This window comes from Pelodiscus sinensis, unplaced genomic scaffold (assembly GCF_049634645.1).
Source record: "Pelodiscus sinensis isolate JC-2024 unplaced genomic scaffold, ASM4963464v1 ctg51, whole genome shotgun sequence".
Classification (NCBI taxonomy): Eukaryota; Metazoa; Chordata; order Testudines; family Trionychidae; genus Pelodiscus; species Pelodiscus sinensis.
The window spans coordinates 677470-700362 of NW_027465873.1; the positions used below are offsets into that span (position 1 = coordinate 677470).

Genomic DNA, 22893 nt, shown 5'->3' on the forward strand with positions numbered 1-22893 from the left:
GGATCTGGGCTGTAAAGTATGTTAAATAACTTACAAATGATAAGCATAAAACTGGATATCCTGAGGGGGGAAAGTCAATATAAAGCCTGGGTCCAGCTAGGAGGGCAGTAGGTTGTAAAAGTTAATGAGAATAATTGTTGAGAATTCTTGCTTTGGAAAGAACCCTCATGAGGGCAGAACTTTAATTATTTCTGTCTATTAGGGTTAATTTCCTGGTCCTGACCAGAAAACTAGTACCTAATAAATATGGGCAAGTAACACAATGATTTAAGCTGCAGCAAAATAGCCCTTAACTGCAGGGGAAGTTTAATATTTTGGAATCAACCTGATTGCATGCATCCATTGTGTAAATGGTAAGGAAATGAAATAAGCATGTGCCCTATTTTAAGGGGTAAATATTTCAGGGCACTGAAAACCTTACAAAAACTTTCTTCGTGGTTTCACCCTCACTTGATGAGGAGAAATCCAGTTTGTTTAAATATGTTTTCAGGATGTCTAAAATATCAGGGGAAGTAAACACAACTCCAACAGGGAGATTGCAGTGGCGCTAGTGAAATAAATCCACAGATCTGAAATCATTGGGGGTCTTTCAACAGCATATATATGCACACTGACTCAGCTATGCATATAGATGAACAGCAAAAAGAATTAAGGTTCACTAAAAGCCCTTTACAACTAATACTGGAATTAATTTGCAACATAATTCTGGAAATGTGTGTGTATGGGAGTGGATGTGATATGTAGATGCGCATGTATAATGGTGTGTCTTGTATCTATATAAAAACTAGGCAAATGTGTGGGACTCTGAACAAATACTTATGTTGACAATAAACATGCTTACCATTGTGCTATGAAAATATATTTTGGACAATCTGCATCTCATCCACAAGAGAAATCAATCCCTGCTGTTAATGAAATATACCTACATTTTCACACAGCCTTTCCTTTCCAGAGTAATGTGAACTCTGTTAAACTATTCCACTCATCAGTCACACAGAGGGCACTAAAATATCAGCTAGTGCAGGGTTTTGGAAAACTGGCTCTTACTGAAGTTGGGCAGTCAGCAAACTTTTCTTTTTGCACAAAAACGGATTGGCAGAAAATATGCAAATGAGATCGCGACTCATGCAAATGAGTCCCTCATTAGCATATTTTTTGCCGAGAAAACTCGTAGTCTAGACATAGCCTGATCACATGGGTTTCTCGTGCAGAAATGCAAAACGAGGCATTCAGGCTACATCTACACTACATGCTTCTTGCACAAGAAGCCTTTTGCGCAAGAGTTTTTGCACAAGAGCATGTCCACACCTCAAAGCATGGATGCTCTTGCACAAGAAAGCTCTGATGGCCATTCACAGAAACCCCTCTGAAGCATCCACACTTGCCTTTTTGTGCAAGAACTCTTGTGCTAAAGGGAGTTATGCCTCGTAAAAGGAGGTTTACCTACGGCGTTAAAAGCCCGCTGTTCTGCTGTTTTACTCTTGATTTCCTTGCGCAAAAGTGCATTTGAGGTGTGGACGCTCCACGGGTTTTTGTGCAAAAACCTTTCAGTGTAGATGTAGTCCAAAAGCCCTGAAACGAGCTATTGAGGCCCAACTACCTTGCTTACTTGAAGAGTTTTTCAGCAAGGAACCAGTCTTAACACAGAAGGACCCAACGTAGCCAGCCTGGCTTATAAAAGAGACAATTGTAAGAGATACCACTGGGGCTCCCTGCTCCTACACCAGATTACAAGGGGTGTGGAGAAGAGATAAAACCAATGTCCTCAGTTGTTCATCTCTGAGCAAACCATCCAGTTCTAAAGCTTCAGGGGGTAGCCGAGTTAGTCTGTAACTGGAAAAACTTAAAAAAACAACAAATAGTCTAGTAGCACCTTAAAGACTAACAAAACATGTAGATGGTATCATAAGCTTTCATGGGCACAGCCCACTTCTTCAGATGACCAGAGTGCTGGAAGTCCAGTTCAACTGACTCTTCCTCCCAGCCTCACTTGGCTTGCGTGAAATTCCATCTTTACACAGTATTTCTGAAATGCCAGGGCAAACACGCTTAGCTTCTGGTGTGGAAAGTAAGAAGGGGTCTCTGTGTGATTCTGGGGGAGAAAAGCAGCTGTGTGTGTGGTTGGGGGGAGCAGAGGGAAATACTGCATCTGTTAATGACAAATTGGCTAAGAGTAGTAAATACCTCGATACCTTTCGTCACCATGCAATTTTGACAGGTGCTCCGCCCCCTGACGTCACCTACACCCGCCCTCCCCATGACGTCAGGGTGACGTCAGGGCCTGACATCACCTCCGCCCGCCCGCCCCCTGATGACGTCACCTCCGCCCGCCCGCCCCCTGACATCACCAAGCGCCGCCCCCCCATTGATGAGATTACCTATCCCCGCCCTTTATACAGAGCAGGGTTTCAAGATGGCGGGGCCGTCATTTTTCCGGGGTTCGGGGGACCTCCTGTGAAAAGAAAAGAAAAGGGAGCTCTCGGGCGGCCCGTCTCGACCCGCGGGGGCTGAAAGAGGGAATGGCCGGAGGGCGGCCGGAGAGGCCTAGCCATCTGTTAGGCGGAGCCAATAGAACTTTATCTCCGCCCTCGAGGCCGGACCAATAGAAGTTAGAGGGTGTTTTTTATTTTGTTTTTTATTTTATTTTATTGTGTTTTTTATTTTGTATAAAAGCGGGTTAGTTTTAAAACCAAACGACACGGACCTACGGGCGGGCCCCAAAACAGAGCTATGGCCGGCCTAAAGGATTTTGCAGACATTAAGGAAACCGAGCGCTTTTGGGGCGCCCTGAAGGCTACACTGCTGGCTCAAATAAACATTCCTATAGACAGAGTGTCGAAAATGTGGGGCGGTTTGACGCCCGTGAAAAAGAAGAAGAGCTGCGCGGAGGAAAACCCTAGGACATCTACGGCGGACGAAGAGCCGAAAACAGCGGTAAGCGGCTCGGCGGGGGGGTTTTGTAGCAAAAGGCGGACAAAAGCGGTCGCGCGATACTAATGTTATATTTTTATAGGTTAGCGCTCCAAAAGCAGAGAGCACGCACGAGGCGATGATCCCCGAGGAAGAAGAAGACGCCGTGTACGAGGACATGGCCCCCGAAACACGGACCGCTGTAAAAGAAGGAGAAAGCGCAGACACGGCAACGGGTCCCGAGGAAACAGAAAAAGTATACAGGGCCGTGGGTCCCGAGCCAGAGGCCGGAGCGAGCGATAAGGAAAATCACCCGCCGCCGCCGCCGCCGTCCGAGGGGCCGATAAACTCCCCGGATTCGGGGGCAGAGGCAGAAGAGCGAGAGATGGTAAAAGCAAAATTTATTTTATTAAAAAGAAATAAAATACGGCTCTAAACAACAAAAGTTAAATCTCGTGTTTAATAACAGGAAGCCGACGCGGGGTATGACACGGACGACGGGGTGATTGAGGTAAAAGGCTTTATTTTTACGGTAAAACGGGGCTCGCAAAAAAAAAAGATGTAATTTTTGGTGTGTTTGTTTGTAACAGCTGACCTCTTCAGAGGATGACGAGAGCGGGGCTCGGACGGGGGTAGCCGTGATATGCACTTGCTGCTTTTGCGTGAGCACAGAGGAGAAAAAAAAAAGCCACGAAGAAAACAGCCAGGACGAGAGAGAGCTGGTTATGGACGATATTGTTAAAGCCGTGATAGTAAAAGTGTTTTACCATTGTTTGAAAAAGGTGATGTTTGAAACCTGCGCGCCGTGTGCGGAAAAATACCCCGAGCCGTTTAATTTTAACATTTTGTTTTGGAACCGCTCAGAGGAGTTTTACCAACTTAGACGTATCGCTACTAAGTTGGATGTCGCGCGGGTTTTGTACATTATTATGGCCGAAGGGCACAAATGGGATAAGCTAAACGTAACCTCCGAAACGGTAGCACACGTTATTAAAACGCTCAGGGAGGTAGCCGAGAGCGCAGACCCCACGACCTATTTGATAAACCTGTCAAAAAAGGTGATGATAAAGGCGGGCCGCTCGGCACGCAGAAGGATTGGCAAAATTAACCCCGACACTTTTTACGCGTCGCGTCGCGTCGCGGGGTTGAGGGGGTTCAAAAAAAAGTTGTGTTTTGATTAAAGCGTTATGTGTAGGCCGAAGGCTTATGTATTTAATAAAGCAAAAGAAAAATGTTGTATTCACGAGAAACATCCCGACGCCCGTGTGCTTATTAAAGCGAGCGGAGGGGCGGTGCGGGGGTTTAGACATGGCCGCCGGGCTAAAAGCGGTGTATTATTCTCCCGGGGAAGCCGGTAGTTTTGGGGGCGTGACGCCCCTATATCAAGCCGCTAAAAGGCGGCACGCGGCTTTAAGTAAAAAACAGGTCGCCGACTGGCTCGCGGACCAAGATGCTTACGCTTTACACAAGCCGGCAAGAATTAAGTTTAAAAGAAATAAAACCGTGGTGTCCGACGTGGACGCGCAATGGCAAGCGGATTTGGTCAACATGACGCCCTACGCCGGTCACAACGACGGCCGTAAATATATTTTAACGGCGATAGACATTTTGTCTAAGCACGCCTGGGCGGCGGCGCTAAAAAACAAAACGGGGCCCGAAGTAGCTAAGGCCGCGTGCCTCAAAAATTACAAACAGATAGAGGAAAAGAGTTTTTAAACCGGGCTTTAAAAACTTTACTAAAACAACACGGCGTGCGCCACTTTGTTACCAATAACGAGGTGAAGGCCGGGGTGGTGGAGAGGTTTAACAGGACCCTGAAATCCAAGATGTGGAGGTATTTTACCGCCCGTAACACCTTTCGGTACGTTAACGTGTTGCAGGCCTTTCTAGACGGGTACAACGGGAGTTATCACAGGACCATAAAAAGACGCCCCGTCGACGTGACGCCCGCTAACGCTCTGAGCGTCTGGAAAACAATTTACGGGGATAGTTTTAAAATAAAAACGGCGCCGCCCCTTTTTAAAAAAGGAGATCACGTGAGAATTTCTAAAACAAAGGGGGTGTTTGAAAAGGGCTACGAGCAGACCTTTACGGATGAAATATTTATCGTCACCGACGTCGTATCGCGGGGGCCGAGACCGGCGTACGCGTTAAAAGATTACGGAGAAGAAAAAGTCAGGGGGTCTTTTTATTCCGAAGAATTACAAAAAGTTAACCCTAATCAGGACCGCGTGTATAGGATAGAAAAAATTTTAGCCAAAAAAGGGCGGGGTAAAAACCAGCTTCTTTTAGTAAAATGGAAAGGGTGGCCTGATAAATTTAACAGCTGGGTAAAAGCGGCTCACGCGCTAGACCTTTAAGACGGTTGGGGAAAAAAGATGGCCGAAGGGGGCATTTACGTCACCTTACCCAGCAACGCCTCCGCCGCGGTTTTTCCTCGGAACACCAGCTCCAATTTTACCGTACAGCTGGCCAAGCCTTTAAATTTGAACGGCCGCTGGGAAGTCGCCTTATCCGAAATTCATTATTGTCATTCGTGGAATACCCTGTCTCACGAGACCCTGTTTACGATAGCCTCGGAAAAAGAAATTCACCGTCTTACAATGCAGCCCGGTTATTATTCCTCCGTTCAGCATTTAGTAGAGGGCATGAACGAATCCATCAAGAAGCAGGCCGAGAACCAAACCGCGTGTCTCGTTTACGACCCGGTGACCAGGCGGGTTTGGTTAAAAACCGCCGGGGGCGCGGCTTATTTTTCCGCCGAGGGGGAGCTGGCGGCGCTCTTGGGCGTGATACCGAGCAGGCCTTGCAAGGTGGCGCCGCACCCCGCCGACATTACGGGCGGGTTTAACTCTTTATACGTATACACGGACATCGTGGAACACCAGTTAGTGGGAGACCACTACGTGCCGCTGTTGCGGTGTGTCCCCGCCCAGGGCAGCAATAACGAATTTATTACCCTCGCCTATGACAAGCCGCATTACGTGCCCGTGAGCAAGCAACACGTCGGGACCGTGACCATCGAAATAAAAACGGATCAAAATAAAAACGTTTTATTTAGTTACGGAAAGGTGATCGTTAAACTCCACCTGCGACCCAGGAAAACGGAGGAATGAGGATCGTAAAAAACCACGGGGACCCCGCGGTGTATAGAAACTACTATAAAGCCCAGGCGGGGTATGCCCTGCCGGGGTATCACGGATTACCCGTGATGTACGGGGCCGGTTTAGGCGGAATTTTTCGCGGCCTTTTTAGGAAAGCCGTCCCCCTGCTGCGAAGAGGCTTTGAAATAATTAAGCCCCACATGAAAACCGCCGCCAAAAACATAACCAAGGACGTGGTGAGCCACGTGACCGGCGCCGTCATGAACAAAATCGGGTCCCAGGAAGGTTCGGGGTTAGCGGTGGTGCGGCGCAAAAGAACCGCGACGCGCCTCCCGTTCACGGGGCCCCCCAGGCCCTTTAAAATAAAAAAGGCGTCGGGGAAACGCCGCGCCCCCAGAACTAAAACGTGCGCTAAGACGAAGAAGAGACAGAGCCCCGGGCCCCGCGGTAAAAGGGATATATTTTAAAATGTCTTTTATTCATTGCGGGTCCGAAGAATGTGCCAAATCGGAGCTGGATCTCTTTCAAATAGCCCCCACGCAAACCAGCATCGAGAACAGTTACTACGTGGAGATTCCGCCCCTGTCCGCTTTAACGGTGAACGCCCCCCTAGAATTTTTTATTTCCGGACACGGAGATCATTACTTGGATCTTAACAACACCCTGCTGCACGTGTGTTGTCGGGTGGTAAAAGCAGACGGCACGGATCTGGATGATGACGAGCGGGTGGCGCTGACAAACTACCCCATCGCCGCCCTTTTTAACCAGCTGGACGTTACGCTGGGCGATCGGCTGATCAGCCAGAGCAACAACTGTTACCCTTACAGAGCCATGATAGAGTTGATTTTGAACTACGGCCACGGCGCTCTCAAGACGCAGTTTTCCGCGGGGGGGGGGTTTCAGAAAGACACAATGGGGCTCCTCGAAAACACCGCCCTGGCGGGCGTGCGAAACGAGGGCTTCCAGCGCCGGGCCAAACTAACCAGCAACAGCAGAAAGCTGGATTTGCTGGGGGTTTTACACAGCGATTTGTTTTTTCAAGAAAAGCTTTTGCTAAACGGCGTGGACTTAAAAATTAAACTAACGCGTAGCAAAGACGCGTTTTGCCTCATGAGCGGAAACGCGGCGGAGAATTATAAAGTGCATATTATTTCGGCGGCCCTGTTTGTAAAACGGGTAAAAGTGACGCCGGGGGTTCGCTTGGGGCACGCGGAGGCGCTCATGACCGCCAACGCTAAGTACCCGGTAGACCGCGTGGGCCTAAAGGTGTTTAGCATACCGGCCGGCAGCCGCGTCAGCAACCAGGAAAACCTTTTTTTGGGGCAGCTGCCCAAGCAGCTCGTGATCGGGTTTGTAGAACGTACCTTTGACTTTCATGCAGGTGTGCCCGCCGGATGGCTTGTACCCGTACGTTTTAGGCCCCGCGGACACACCTGCATGAAAGTCAAAGGTATCACTCTCAACGCCGGAAACAGCAAAAACATTAATTTTGAAAGTTTAAAAGAGCTCGTCAGGGCTTACCCGGCGGGGGGCGCTCCAAAAGAGATCGTGGTACGACAGCCGGGGATAGTCAGGGTAAAAAAACACTGGCTGATAGAAACAAGAACTCTAAAAAAAAACCCAAAAGGTCGTTTACGACAAAAGGGTTCTCGAGGAGGATTTCAAAACCTGGCCGTACGGGTACTAAATATAATGCAAAGCCCGCTTCGCTTCGTTCACCCCTTTTCCTGTCTGCTTTGCGGCCCTTCGAACTCTGGAAAAACCTTTTTTATAAAGCAGCTGTTAGAAAACGGGGATAAACTGCTATTGCGCATGCCTGAAAACATTGTCTGGTGCTATAGCTGCTGGCAGCCGCTGTATAAAGAGCTGCTGCAAAAATTTCCGTGGGTGACGTTTATGGAGGGGTTACCGGAAACTTTTAATGATGAACGGCTGTTTCCTAGCAATAAAGCGAATATGGTAATTATAGACGACCTGATGGAGTCTGCTTCTGAAAACGGCGAAATCGAAAAGGCCTTTACAAAATACGTACACCACAGAAACCTGAGCGTCATGTACATCGTGCAAAACATTTTTTGTCAGGGGAAAAAAAAGCAGAACGATTAATTTAAATACCAAGTACATGGTTCTTTTTAAAAACCCCCGCGATAAGCTGCAAATCACAACGCTGGCCCGCCAGATGTATCCCGGTAAAACGCGATTTTTTTTGGAGGCCTTTGAGGACGCTACCAAAAGACCTTACGGGTACCTGTTGGTGGATTTAAACGCTTCAACGCCCGAAGCCTACAGGTTAAGAACCGGGCTTTTTCCCCCCGACTGGCCCTGCGTATACGTGTTTAAAAAAGCTAATAAAAAATAGACAGTTGTACTGAGGGTCCCCATTTTTACAAAAGAGCGGGGTTCCGCGCGATCATGTCCACGCGCGTGCACAGAAACCTGGCTCTGTTAAGGCTTCTCATAAAAGCCAAGCCGCGGCAAAGAAAAGCTATCCTCTGCGCGGCCTCTGACGACCTGGTGGCGGCCATCTCCGAAATAGCGCTCAACACTTTAAAGGGCAACGTCCCCCTCAAACCGCGCCAAATAAGCGTGCTAAAAAAAAACCGGCGGGCTATCAAAAAACTGAGCGATAAAAGCCTGTCACTCAAAAAGAAAAAGCTGCTTGTCAAGCAGTCGGGAGGCTTTATCGGCCCCTTGCTGAGCTTTGCTCTCCCTCTACTGTCGGGCCTGCTAACCAGCAGATAAAACCCACCCCCCACCGGCCCCGGGGCAGGAGCAAAGAATGGAGCACGCTGAAAAACTGTATCTGGTGCCTAGCCGCCAGTTGGAGCAGCTGAAAGGCGGGGAAGAAAACATCAGAACCACCGCCGCTCAGCGTTTGGATGCGGAAATGAAAGACATTCTTCAAAGAACCGGCCTCCCCGACTATGAAAAGGCAAAACTTTACGAAAGGGCTTTGCAAAGATACCTGGTGTTAAACAGGCAGGGGGAAGCGGAAAAAAATAAAATAAGTCTCTGGCTCCCCGAGCCCCCGACAGAAGCGTCGGAGGAAAAGCCTCCCCTCGAAGCCGTCGGCAGAACCGAGGACTTTGTGGTTCGGGACGTGCTGGAGGGGGTAAACCCCCGCTATAAAAAAAAAGCCGAAATGCTGCTACATAAACTCGGCCGGCATAAAGACATCGCCTCTTGGACCGCCGACGGGGGTTTTGTGTACCGGGGGACGCCCGTGGTCGGCTCTCACATGCTCGACTTAGTGAGGGGGGTAACGGGTCCTTATTCTTTCGCTAACAAGAAAGCTGCTCCCAGGGGCTGGAAGGCTTTTATGAAAGCCTTGGCGGAGCTAAACGCCCCGACCGCCGTCGTGAGTCACGTTACCAATAAAGAATATTTAGACAGCCTTAAAGCGGGGCTAGAGTCGGGAGAGGTCTCTTCTCAGCGGCCCGCCGATAAAAAGCAGAAAATCGCTTGGTTAAAGGTGTAAAATAAAAAACTCAACCACGATTCGGTTTTATTTTAGTGCTTTATTAACGCGCCTCTTTAAACTCACGACAAGACAAGCACGTCTGAACGGGCCGAAACACGTTCGACACGGGTTTGGGACCCCGCGACGCTTTTCCTTTTAAAAACTGCATCACCATGCGCTCGTTTGCCAGTAAATCGTTAGAGTACAATTTCAAAATCTGATCAAAAGATAAGCCCCTAGCCCGCTGCTTTAAAAAATATATACAAAGATATCCGCAGGTCACGGCTAGCGGGTCCTGTAGCTGTCTCTGCTGAAACACCGTACGGCTAGCGTTCCGGTTTAAGAAAGCCATGATAGATTTAGGAAAAAAACCGCTGTTTGGGGGCAAACCGTAGGAATCAAAAAACTCTCCTTCCCCCCACCCGGGTAAGTAAAGGGCCAGCCAGTGTTCCCCGGGCAAATGATGGGGGTGGGTGTTAACGATCAGCCCCGCGGGCCTTTCCACCACACGCCCCGCCGGGAGCCTATCGCTAGGAAAAACATCTAAAAATGAAGGGTCCTTCGATAAAAAGCGTATTATTTGGCCCGTGTTCATCGTTACATATAGTCAAACAGGACGTTTCTCTGGTGGTTCACTTCCAGCACGTTGTCGAACACGCCGTACACTATCATGTTAATAGTGGAGTCCAGCGCCGTAGCAAACCGAATTTCCGCTCTCAGGTTGCCGGTTTTAATCAGGGAATAATGGTCGGCGCCCTCCTGATCCGGGCTCAGGTCAAAAGCGAACAGCGTGTAACCCCGGGCAAACTCTTCGCGGTCTATTATAAGCGCTAGGTCTTTTCCGTGCTTCCCCGTCGCCTGCACCAACTGCAGGTACTCCCTCACGCAGTTCCCGTTCTCAAAATCGGGCTGCAGCGGCTTAGCCGGCACCTGCTCGCCGTCCACGTATAAGGCCACAAAATTAATGTTATAATGTTTAAAGTTAAAGGGGTTTTTAACGTAACTGCCGCTAAAGGCGTCGTTATCTACAAACCCGATCACGAGCTGCTTGGGCAGCTGCCCCAAAAAAAGGTTTTCCTGGTTGCTGACGCGGCTGCCGGCCGGTATGCTAAACACCTTTAGGCCCACGCGGTCTACCGGGTACTTAGCGTTGGCGGTCATGAGCGCCTCCGCGTGCCCCAAGCGAACCCCCGGCGTCACTTTTACCCGTTTTACAAACAGGGCCGCCGAAATAATATGCACTTTATAATTCTCCGCCGCGTTTCCGCTCATGAGGCAAAACGCGTCTTTGCTACGCGTTAGTTTAATTTTTAAGTCCACGCCGTTTAGCAAAAGCTTTTCTTGAAAAAACAAATCGCTGTGTAAAACCCCCAGCAAATCCAGCTTTCTGCTGTTGCTGGTTAGTTTGGCCCGGCGCTGGAAGCCCTCGTTTCGCACGCCCGCCAGGGCGGTGTTTTCGAGGAGCCCCATTGTGTCTTTCTGAAACCCCCCCCCCGCGGAAAACTGCGTCTTGAGAGCGCCGTGGCCGTAGTTCAAAATCAACTCTATCATGGCTCTGTAAGGGTAACAGTTGTTGCTCTGGCTGATCAGCCGATCGCCCAGCGTAACGTCCAGCTGGTTAAAAAGGGCGGCGATGGGGTAGTTTGTCAGCGCCACCCGCTCGTCATCATCCAGATCCGTGCCGTCTGCTTTTACCACCCGACAACACACGTGCAGCAGGGTGTTGTTAAGATCCAAGTAATGATCTCCGTGTCCGGAAATAAAAAATTCTAGGGGGGCGTTCACCGTTAAAGCGGACAGGGGCGGAATCTCCACGTAGTAACTGTTCTCGATGCTGGTTTGCGTGGGGGCTATTTGAAAGAGATCCAGCTCCGATTTGGCACATTCTTCGGACCCGCAATGAATAAAAGACATTTTAAAATATATCCCTTTTACCGCGGGGCCCGGGGCTCTGTCTCTTCTTCGTCTTAGCGCACGTTTTAGTTCTGGGGGCGCGGCGTTTCCCCGACGCCTTTTTTATTTTAAAGGGCCTGGGGGGCCCCGTGAACGGGAGGCGCGTCGCGGTTCTTTTGCGCCGCACCACCGCTAACCCCGAACCTTCCTGGGACCCGATTTTGTTCATGACGGCGCCGGTCACGTGGCTCACCACGTCCTTGGTTATGTTTTTGGCGGCGGTTTTCATGTGGGGCTTAATTATTTCAAAGCCTCTTCGCAGCAGGGGGACGGCTTTCCTAAAAAGGCCGCGAAAAATTCCGCCTAAACCGGCCCCGTACATCACGGGTAATCCGTGATACCCCGGCAGGGCATACCCCGCCTGGGCTTTATAGTAGTTTCTATACACCGCGGGGTCCCCGTGGTTTTTTACGATCCTCATTCCTCCGTTTTCCTGGGTCGCAGGTGGAGTTTAACGATCACCTTTCCGTAACTAAATAAAACGTTTTTATTTTGATCCGTTTTTATTTCGATGGTCACGGTCCCGACGTGTTGCTTGCTCACGGGCACGTAATGCGGCTTGTCATAGGCGAGGGTAATAAATTCGTTATTGCTGCCCTGGGCGGGGACACACCGCAACAGCGGCACGTAGTGGTCTCCCACTAACTGGTGTTCCACGATGTCCGTGTATACGTATAAAGAGTTAAACCCGCCCGTAATGTCGGCGGGGTGCGGCGCCACCTTGCAAGGCCTGCTCGGTATCACGCCCAAGAGCGCCGCCAGCTCCCCCTCGGCGGAAAAATAAGCCGCGCCCCCGGCGGTTTTTAACCAAACCCGCCTGGTCACCGGGTCGTAAACGAGACACGCGGTTTGGTTCTCGGCCTGCTTCTTGATGGATTCGTTCATGCCCTCTACTAAATGCTGAACGGAGGAATAATAACCGGGCTGCATTGTAAGACGGTGAATTTCTTTTTCCGAGGCTATCGTAAACAGGGTCTCGTGAGACAGGGTATTCCACGAATGACAATAATGAATTTCGGATAAGGCGACTTCCCAGCGGCCGTTCAAATTTAAAGGCTTGGCCAGCTGTACGGTAAAATTGGAGCTGGTGTTCCGAGGAAAAACCGCGGCGGAGGCGTTGCTGGGTAAGGTGACGTAAATGCCCCCTTCGGCCATCTTTTTTCCCCAACCGTCTTAAAGGTCTAGCGCGTGAGCCGCTTTTACCCAGCTGTTAAATTTATCAGGCCACCCTTTCCATTTTACTAAAAGAAGCTGGTTTTTACCCCGCCCTTTTTTGGCTAAAATTTTTTCTATCCTATACACGCGGTCCTGATTAGGGTTAACTTTTTGTAATTCTTCGGAATAAAAAGACCCCCTGACTTTTTCTTCTCCGTAATCTTTTAACGCGTACGCCGGTCTCGGCCCCCGCGATACGACGTCGGTGACGATAAATATTTCATCCGTAAAGGTCTGCTCGTAGCCCTTTTCAAACACCCCCTTTGTTTTAGAAATTCTCACGTGATCTCCTTTTTTAAAAAGGGGCGGCGCCGTTTTTATTTTAAAACTATCCCCGTAAATTGTTTTCCAGACGCTCAGAGCGTTAGCGGGCGTCACGTCGACGGGGCGTCTTTTTATGGTCCTGTGATAACTCCCGTTGTACCCGTCTAGAAAGGCCTGCAACACGTTAACGTACCGAAAGGTGTTACGGGCGGTAAAATACCTCCACATCTTGGATTTCAGGGTCCTGTTAAACCTCTCCACCACCCCGGCCTTCACCTCGTTATTGGTAACAAAGTGGCGCACGCCGTGTTGTTTTAGTAAAGTTTTTAAAGCCCGGTTTAAAAACTCTTTTCCTCTATCTGTTTGTAATTTTTGAGGCACGCGGCCTTAGCTACTTCGGGCCCCGTTTTGTTTTTTAGCGCCGCCGCCCAGGCGTGCTTAGACAAAATGTCTATCGCCGTTAAAATATATTTACGGCCGTCGTTGTGACCGGCGTAGGGCGTCATGTTGACCAAATCCGCTTGCCATTGCGCGTCCACGTCGGACACCACGGTTTTATTTCTTTTAAACTTAATTCTTGCCGGCTTGTGTAAAGCGTAAGCATCTTGGTCCGCGAGCCAGTCGGCGACCTGTTTTTTACTTAAAGCCGCGTGCCGCCTTTTAGCGGCTTGATATAGGGGCGTCACGCCCCCAAAACTACCGGCTTCCCCGGGAGAATAATACACCGCTTTTAGCCCGGCGGCCATGTCTAAACCCCCGCACCGCCCCTCCGCTCGCTTTAATAAGCACACGGGCGTCGGGATGTTTCTCGTGAATACAACATTTTTCTTTTGCTTTATTAAATACATAAGCCTTCGGCCTACACATAACGCTTTAATCAAAACACAACTTTTTTTTGAACCCCCTCAACCCCGCGACGCGACGCGACGCGTAAAAAGTGTCGGGGTTAATTTTGCCAATCCTTCTGCGTGCCGAGCGGCCCGCCTTTATCATCACCTTTTTTGACAGGTTTATCAAATAGGTCGTGGGGTCTGCGCTCTCGGCTACCTCCCTGAGCGTTTTAATAACGTGTGCTACCGTTTCGGAGGTTACGTTTAGCTTATCCCATTTGTGCCCTTCGGCCATAATAATGTACAAAACCCGCGCGACATCCAACTTAGTAGCGATACGTCTAAGTTGGTAAAACTCCTCTGAGCGGTTCCAAAACAAAATGTTAAAATTAAACGGCTCGGGGTATTTTTCCGCACACGGCGCGCAGGTTTCAAACATCACCTTTTTCAAACAATGGTAAAACACTTTTACTATCACGGCTTTAACAATATCGTCCATAACCAGCTCTCTCTCGTCCTGGCTGTTTTCTTCGTGGCTTTTTTTTTTCTCCTCTGTGCTCACGCAAAAGCAGCAAGTGCATATCACGGCTACCCCCGTCCGAGCCCCGCTCTCGTCATCCTCTGAAGAGGTCAGCTGTTACAAACAAACACACCAAAAATTACATCTTTTTTTTTTGCGAGCCCCGTTTTACCGTAAAAATAAAGCCTTTTACCTCAATCACCCCGTCGTCCGTGTCATACCCCGCGTCGGCTTCCTGTTATTAAACACGAGATTTAACTTTTGTTGTTTAGAGCCGTATTTTATTTCTTTTTAATAAAATAAATTTTGCTTTTACCATCTCTCGCTCTTCTGCCTCTGCCCCCGAATCCGGGGAGTTTATCGGCCCCTCGGACGGCGGCGGCGGCGGCGGGTGATTTTCCTTATCGCTCGCTCCGGCCTCTGGCTCGGGACCCACGGCCCTGTATACTTTTTCTGTTTCCTCGGGACCCGTTGCCGTGTCTGCGCTTTCTCCTTCTTTTACAGCGGTCCGTGTTTCGGGGGCCATGTCCTCGTACACGGCGTCTTCTTCTTCCTCGGGGATCATCGCCTCGTGCGTGCTCTCTGCTTTTGGAGCGCTAACCTATAAAAATATAACATTAGTATCGCGCGACCGCTTTTGTCCGCCTTTTGCTACAAAACCCCCCCGCCGAGCCGCTTACCGCTGTTTTCGGCTCTTCGTCCGCCGTAGATGTCCTAGGGTTTTCCTCCGCGCAGCTCTTCTTCTTTTTCACGGGCGTCAAACCGCCCCACATTTTCGACACTCTGTCTATAGGAATGTTTATTTGAGCCAGCAGTGTAGCCTTCAGGGCGCCCCAAAAGCGCTCGGTTTCCTTAATGTCTGCAAAATCCTTTAGGCCGGCCATAGCTCTGTTTTGGGGCCCGCCCGTAGGTCCGTGTCGTTTGGTTTTAAAACTAACCCGCTTTTATACAAAATAAAAAACACAATAAAATAAAATAAAAAACAAAATAAAAAACACCCTCTAACTTCTATTGGTCCGGCCTCGAGGGCGGAGATAAAGTTCTATTGGCTCCGCCTAACAGATGGCTAGGCCTCTCCGGCCGCCCTCCGGCCATTCCCTCTTTCAGCCCCCGCGGGTCGAGACGGGCCGCCCGAGAGCTCCCTTTTCTTTTCTTTTCACAGGAGGTCCCCCGAACCCCGGAAAAATGACGGCCCCGCCATCTTGAAACCCTGCTCTGTATAAAGGGCGGGGATAGGTAATCTCATCAATGGGGGGGCGGCGCTTGGTGATGTCAGGGGGCGGGCGGGCGGAGGTGACGTCATCAGGGGGCGGGCGGGCGGAGGTGATGTCAGGCCCTGACGTCACCCTGACGTCATGGGGAGGGCGGGTGTAGGTGACGTCAGGGGGCGGAGCACCTGTCAAAATTGCATGGTGACGAAAGGTATCGAGGTATTTACTACTCTTAGCCAATTTGTCATTAACAGATGCAGTATTTCCCTCTGCTCCCCCCAACCACACACACAGCTGCTTTTCTCCCCCAGAATCACACAGAGACCCCTTCTTACTTTCCACACCAGAAGCTAAGCGTGTTTGCCCTGGCATTTCAGAAATACTGTGTAAAGATGGAATTTCACGCAAGCCAAGTGAGGCTGGGAGGAAGAGTCAGTTGAACTGGACTTCCAGCACTCTGGTCATCTGAAGAAGTGGGCTGTGCCCATGAAAGCTTATGATACCATCTACATGTTTTGTTAGTCTTTAAGGTGCTACTAGACTATTTGTTGTTTTTTTAAGTTTTTCCAGTTACAGACTAACTCGGCTACCCCCTGAAGCTTTAGAACTGGATGGTTTGCTCAGAGATGAACAACTGAGGACATTGGTTTTATCTCTTCTCCACACCCCTTGTAATCTGGTGTAGGAGCAGGGAGCCCCAGTGGTATCTCTTACAATTGTCTCTTTTATAAGCCAGGCTGGCTACGTTGGGTCCTTCTGTGTTAAGACTGGTTCCTTGCTGAAAAACTCTTCAAGTAAGCAAGGTAGTTGGGCCTCAATAGCTCGTTTCAGGGCTTTTGGACTACATCTACACTGAAAGGTTTTTGCACAAAAACCCGTGGAGCGTCCACACCTCAAATGCACTTTTGCGCAAGGAAATCAAGAGTAAAACAGCAGAACAGCGGGCTTTTAACGCCGTAGGTAAACCTCCTTTTACGAGGCATAACTCCCTTTAGCACAAGAGTTCTTGCACAAAAAGGCAAGTGTGGATGCTTCAGAGGGGTTTCTGTGAATGGCCATCAGAGCTTTCTTGTGCAAGAGCATCCATGCTTTGAGGTGTGGACATGCTCTTGTGCAAAAACTCTTGCGCAAAAGGCTTCTTGTGCAAGAAGCATGTAGTGTAGATGTAGCCTGAATGCCTCGTTTTGCATTTCTGCACGAGAAACCCATGTGATCAGGCTATGTCTAGACTACGAGTTTTCTCGGCAAAAAATATGCTAATGAGGGACTCATTTGCATGAGTCGCGATCTCATTTGCATATTTTCTGCCAATCCGTTTTTGTGCAAAAAGAAAAGTTTGCTGACTGCCCAACTTCAGTAAGAGCCAGTTTTCCAAAACCCTGCACTAGCTGATATTTTAGTGCCCTCTGTGTGACTGATGAGTGGAATAGTTTAACAGAGTTCACATTACTCTGGAAAGGAAAGGCTGTGTGAAAATGTAGGTATATTTCATTAACAGCAGGGATTGATTTCTCTTGTGGATGAGATGCAGATTGTCCAAAATATATTTTCATAGCACAATGGTAAGCATGTTTATTGTCAACATAAGTATTTGTTCAGAGTCCCACACATTTGCCTAGTTTTTATATAGATACAAGACACACCATTATACATGCGCATCTACATATCACATCCACTCCCATACACACACATTTCCAGAATTATGTTGCAAATTAATTCCAGTATTAGTTGTAAAGGGCTTTTAGTGAACCTTAATTCTTTTTGCTGTTCATCTATATGCATAGCTGAGTCAGTGTGCATATATATGCTGTTGAAAGACCCCCAATGATTTCAGATCTGTGGATTTATTTCACTAGCGCCACTGCAATCTCCCTGTTGGAGTTGTGTTTACTTCCCCTGATATTTTAGACATCCTGAAAACATATTTAAACAAACTGGATTTCTCCTCATCAAGTGAGGGTGAAACCACGAAGAAAGTTTTTGTAAGGTTTTCAGTGCCCTGAAATATTTACCCCTTAAAATAGGGCACATGCTTATTTCATTTCCTTACCATTTACACAATGGATGCATGCAATCAGGTTGATTCCAAAATATTAAACTTCCCCTGCAGTTAAGGGCTATTTTGCTGCAGCTTAAATCATTGTGTTACTTGCCCATATTTATTAGGTACTAGTTTTCTGGTCAGGACCAGGAAATTAACCCTAATAGACAGAAATAATTAAAGTTCTGCCCTCATGAGGGTTCTTTCCAAAGCAAGAATTCTCAACAATTATTCTCATTAACTTTTACAACCTACTGCCCTCCTAGCTGGACCCAGGCTTTATATTGACTTTCCCCCCTCAGGATATCCAGTTTTATGCTTATCATTTGTAAGTTATTTAACATACTTTACAGCCCAGATCCTTTAGGCTACGTCTACACTGGCATGATTTTCCGAAAATGCTTTTAACGGAAAAGTTTTCCGTTAAAAGCATTTCCGGAAAAGCGCGTCTAGATTGGCAGGACGCTTTTCCGCAAAAGCACTTTTTGCGGAAAAGCGTCCATGGCCAATCTAGACGTGCTTTTCCGCAAAAAAGCCCCGATCGCCATTTTTGCGATCGGGGCTTTTTTGCGGAAAACAGTACTGTGCTGTCTACACTGGCCCTTTTGCGCAAAATTCTTTCGGAAAAAGACTTTTGCCCGAATGGGAGCAGCATAGTATTTCCGCAAAAGCACTGACAATCTTACATGAGATTGTCAGTGCTTTTCCGGAAATTCAAGTGGCCAGTGTAGACAGCTGGCAAGTTTTTCCGGAAAAGCGGCTGATTTTACAGAAAAACTTGCCAGTCTAGACACAGCCTTAAAGTATAGCACTAGGAAAGAACAGCCCTAGTTGTTCATACACAGATGTGCAGAGGACAATGCACACGCATACATTAGAACAACATGCATTCATATGTGTCGTGTGTCACTGGATATGTTCTAAATGTGTGTTGTAAGGCTATATCTATATTACATACAAAACTTCTATTAAAAGAATGATGCAAATTTAATGGAGTCAAGCACTCAGAGGTTAGGAAATGCAACAATTTAATGTGGCTTTCCATGTGTGTATGCATTATTGGACAGTCTCTAATTGCATGATCATACACTAGTTTTTCATTGGGCCCCTGCCTCTCTCAGTGAACAGGATGGATGGTGCTCAATTATGAGCAGCTATTCAATATTTTGTTTCATATTAATTGTCTATTATGTGTCCTTTGGCCTTAGCTACGGCACACCATTCACATCTAGCTTTGAAGACAGGATTGCTGATTTTCTCAGGGAGTCTATGGTATTCAATATCTGAGTGCTTCACAAACATTTATCTTTCTTCAAAACACCCCCGCAAGGTGAAGAGTTTGTTTTATCTCCAGTTTTCAGATCAGGAGTGGAGGCAGAGAGATGCTCACTGATTTTTGGGTGCCCAATTTGAAATGCCTAGGACCTGGTTTTATATAGCACTTTATATGTTCAAAGTGTAGCAATTCTGCACTTCAACACCAGGGTCTCAAGTCATGCCCCAGAAAGTGAGGAACACACAATTAGTGAGTGACCACCTGTGAAGAGGATTGTTTAATTGACTCACTCAGCATCAGATAGGGTCTCTGTGATAGAGACAGGGACAGAATTAATTTATCCGGAGCAGCATTCATGCACCCTAACCTGAGATCATCCTTTCTCTTCTTGCAATCCCCTGCCTCCTTTACTACCTGTCATAAGAACATAAGAACGTAAGAATGGCCGTACTGGGTCAGACCAAAGGTCCATCTAGCCCAGTGTCCTGTCTGCCGACAGTGGCCAACACCAGGTGCCCCAGAGAGGGTGGACCGAAGACAATGATCAAGCGATTTGTCTCATGCCATCCCTCTCCAGCCTCTGACAAACAGAGGCCAAGGACACCATTTTATCCCCTGGCTAATAGCCTTTTATGGACATAACCTCCATGAAATTATCTAGCTTCTCTTTAAACTCTATTATAGTCCTAGCCTTCACAGCCTCCTCTGGCAAGGAGTTCCACAGGTTGACTACACGCTGTGTGAAGAAGAACTTTCTTTTATTAGTTTTAAACCTGCTCCCCATTAATTTCATTTGGTGTCCTCTAGTTCTTCTATTTAGGGAACTAATAAATAACTTTTCTTTATCGGCCCCACACCACTCATGATTTTATAGACCTCTATCATATCCCCCCTCAGTCTCCTCTTTTCTGAACTGAAAAGTCCCAGTTGCTTTAACCTCTCCTCATATGGGACCCGTTCCAAACCCCTAATCATTTTAGTTGCCCTTTTCTGAACCCTATCCAAGGCCAAAATATCTTTTTTGAGGTGAGGAGACCACATCTGTACACAGTATTCAAGATGTGGGCGTACCATGGTTTTATACAGGGGCAGTAAGATATTCTGGGTCTTATTTTCTATCCCTTTCCTAATAATTCCTAGCATCCTATTTGCCTTTTTGACCGCCGCTGCACACTGTGTGGACGTTTTCAGAGAACTGTCCACGATAACTCCAAGATCTCTTTCTTGATTTGTCGTAGCCAAATTAGCCCCCATCATACTGTACGTATAGTTGGGGTTATTTTTCCTGATGTGCTTTACTTTACACTTATCCACATTAAAAAGATCTCACCAAACTGAGTGATTGGGTAACAAAATGGCAAATGAAATTTAGAGTCCCTCACAGTCTGCTTCTGTTTTGACTATCCCAAACAGTTTGGTATCATCTGCAAACTTTACTACCTCACTGCTTACCCCTTTCTCCAGATCATTTATGAATAAGTTGAAAAGGATTGGTCCCAGGACTGACCCTTGGGGTACACCACTAGTTACCCCTCTCCATTCTGAAAATTTACCATTTATTCCTACCCTTTGTTTCCTGTCTTTTAACCAGCTCTCAATCCAAGAAAGGACCTTCCCTCTTATCCCATGGCCATGTAAGAGTTGAAAGAGCTGTCTTTCAACTTCAGCTACAATTGAGGCAGGGGTCCTACAGACAACAGTCTCCTTTCTTTCACAACCCTGATTCATCCCTAGAGCAGCACACATTCTGTGAATTGGATCCCATAGCAAAAATAGCACATGACCACATAGTTTGCCAGCAAGCTCCACCTCCCAGATCTCTGCCACTTGAACTAATGGAGTAGCTAACAGCCATAAGCAACATGTGGTAGCACTCGGGAGGTGCACTCCCACCCCGTGCTCCCACCACAATTTTAATTGCTAAATGGGGTGCACCCTCCTTGTACTGCTGGGTGGCCCTTTCTGCACCCCTTTCTCCACTGGTACCAGTCACCTATGCTGATAGCAATAGTAGGTTATCATCCTCCATGGAGACTAGCACTAGAAGGGGATGAGAGACATGTTTTACCAGCATGTTTCACAGATATTTGCTGACAGCAGAGGACTGAGACACTCAAATCTTGAGTTTAATTTTGGGCTCTGGAAGGGAGTGAGCTCTGCTGAGTACAAACTCTGGCCATTCTAAGATTGACTCCCATCTGTCACATCCCCTCCAACTTGTCCCAGTCCATCTCTATACCACCTCTGGTCCTTATCCCCATCTTCTCAACTATCTAGTGCCAGTCTCTACTCCCCAAGTCCCAGTCTCCTTGTCCAGCCAGTCCTAGTCTCACACCAGGTTCATTGTGTGAGTCTCAATTCTCTGGCCCATCCAGTCCCAGTATCCTTGCCCAGCAAGTTCTTGTGTCCCACAGCTTGTCCCCAGATGCTTTGCTCAATCAGTTCCAGTTCTTCTGTTCTTGTTCCTCATCCTATGTGTCTCTCTTCCAATCCTAGAATCATAAAACTGGAAGAAACCTCAAGAGGTGAAGTTAGTCCCTTCCACTCATGGCAGGACTAGTCTCCCACCTAGTTCCTAATCCTAGTTTCCCACCCTGGATTTTTCCATCCACTGTCTTTCCAGGTCCTTCTAGTCACTTCCATCCCAGGCTGTTTGTCCCAGTCTCTTTGCCCAGTATCAGTTGCTTTTTCACAGATCAGTTTCCCCTCCCTCTGCAATGCAAGTCCCACCCAACAAGCTCCTGGTCTCCTTTTTCAGCCAATCCCAATCCCCATCTCATTTTCCTCACCAGCTCCCTGCCCCAGTCTCCTTTCCCAGCCATTCTGTCTCTCTCCCACTCCCCCCAGTGGGTACCACCAGATCCCTTATCTCAGTATACTACTTTCCCTCCGCTAGGTCCAGACTTTGCTCCCTCTGCATTTGAATCAACCACTGTCCTCCCAAACTGCCTGGGTGGGTACCAGCAGGGATGTCACAGAGAGCACAGGAATGACAGGCCTCTTATCCTTAGCTCCTGTGTCCAGCCCCACCCTGGCCTCAAGCCATTGTGAACAGTCATTGCAGGGAAAGTCCAGAGCAGCCCCTGTAACTCTGGGATATAGAATACCCCAGTGATCACGAGATGGTAGATTTCAGGATCCTGACCAAAGGAAGAAGAGAGTAGTAAAATACACACCTGGAACTTCAAAAAAGCAGATTTTGACTCCCTCAGAGACCTGATGGGCAGAATCCCCTGGGATGTTAACATGAAGGGGAAAGGAGTCCAGGACAGCTGGCAGTATTTTAAAGAAGCCTTACTGAAGGCGCAACAAGAAATCGTTCCAATGCGTAGCAAGAGAAGCAAATATGGTAGAAGACCGGATTGGCTCACCGGGGAAATCCTTGGTGAATTTAAGCACAAAAAGGAAGCTTACAAAAAGTGGAAACTAGGACAAATAACCAGGGAGGAGTTTAAATGTATAGCTCGAGAATGCCGGGGGGTTATCAGGGAGGCGAAAGCGCAAGTGGAATTGCGACTGGCTAAGGATGTGAAGGATAACAAGAAAGGTTTCTACAGGCATGTTAACAAGAAGAATGTGATCAGAGAGGGTGTGGGGCCCCTACTGGATGAAGGAGGTAACCTAGTGGCAGATGATGTGGGGAAAGCTGAAGTACTCAATGCTTTCTTTGCCTCTGTATTCACGGACAAGGTCAGTTCCCAGACTAATGAGCTAAGTGATGCAATGTGGGGAAAGAACAGGTTAGGAACTATTTAGAAAAGCTAAACGTACATAAATCCATTGGTCTGGACTTAATGCATCCGAGGGCACTGAGGGAGTTGTCAAATGTCACTGAGGAGCCTTTGGCTATTATCTTTGAAAAGTCGTGGAGATCAGGAGAGATCCCGGATGACTGGGAAAAGGCAAATGTAGTGCCTATCCTTAAGAAAGGGAAGAAGGACGATCCAGGGAACTATAGGCCGGTCAGTCTTACCTCAGTCCCTGGAAAAATCATGGAGGGTGTTACCCCAAAAATATTCTCACTGGAGACCACCCAGGGTTACACTAGTATGGGTTTATTTTCCACTAGATAAAACTAAAGAGGAGAAAGCAGCCACCAAAGGTTTAAG

At 48.0% G+C, this 22893-nt stretch overlaps 1 protein-coding gene across 1 annotated transcript; it reads right to left on the reverse strand.

Annotated features, from left to right (window-relative positions):
• Positions 1-10071: 10071 nt before the first annotated feature.
• LOC142824171 (uncharacterized protein F54H12.2-like) lies at positions 10072-11749 on the reverse strand. Its single transcript, XM_075915892.1, has 2 exons — positions 11572-11749; positions 10072-11360 (listed from the first exon to the last, which is right to left on the reverse strand). The coding sequence occupies exons 1-2, from the start codon at positions 11747-11749 to the stop codon at positions 10072-10074; spliced, it is 1467 nt and encodes a 488-aa protein (XP_075772007.1).
• Between the last annotated feature and the right edge of the window lie 11144 nt (positions 11750-22893).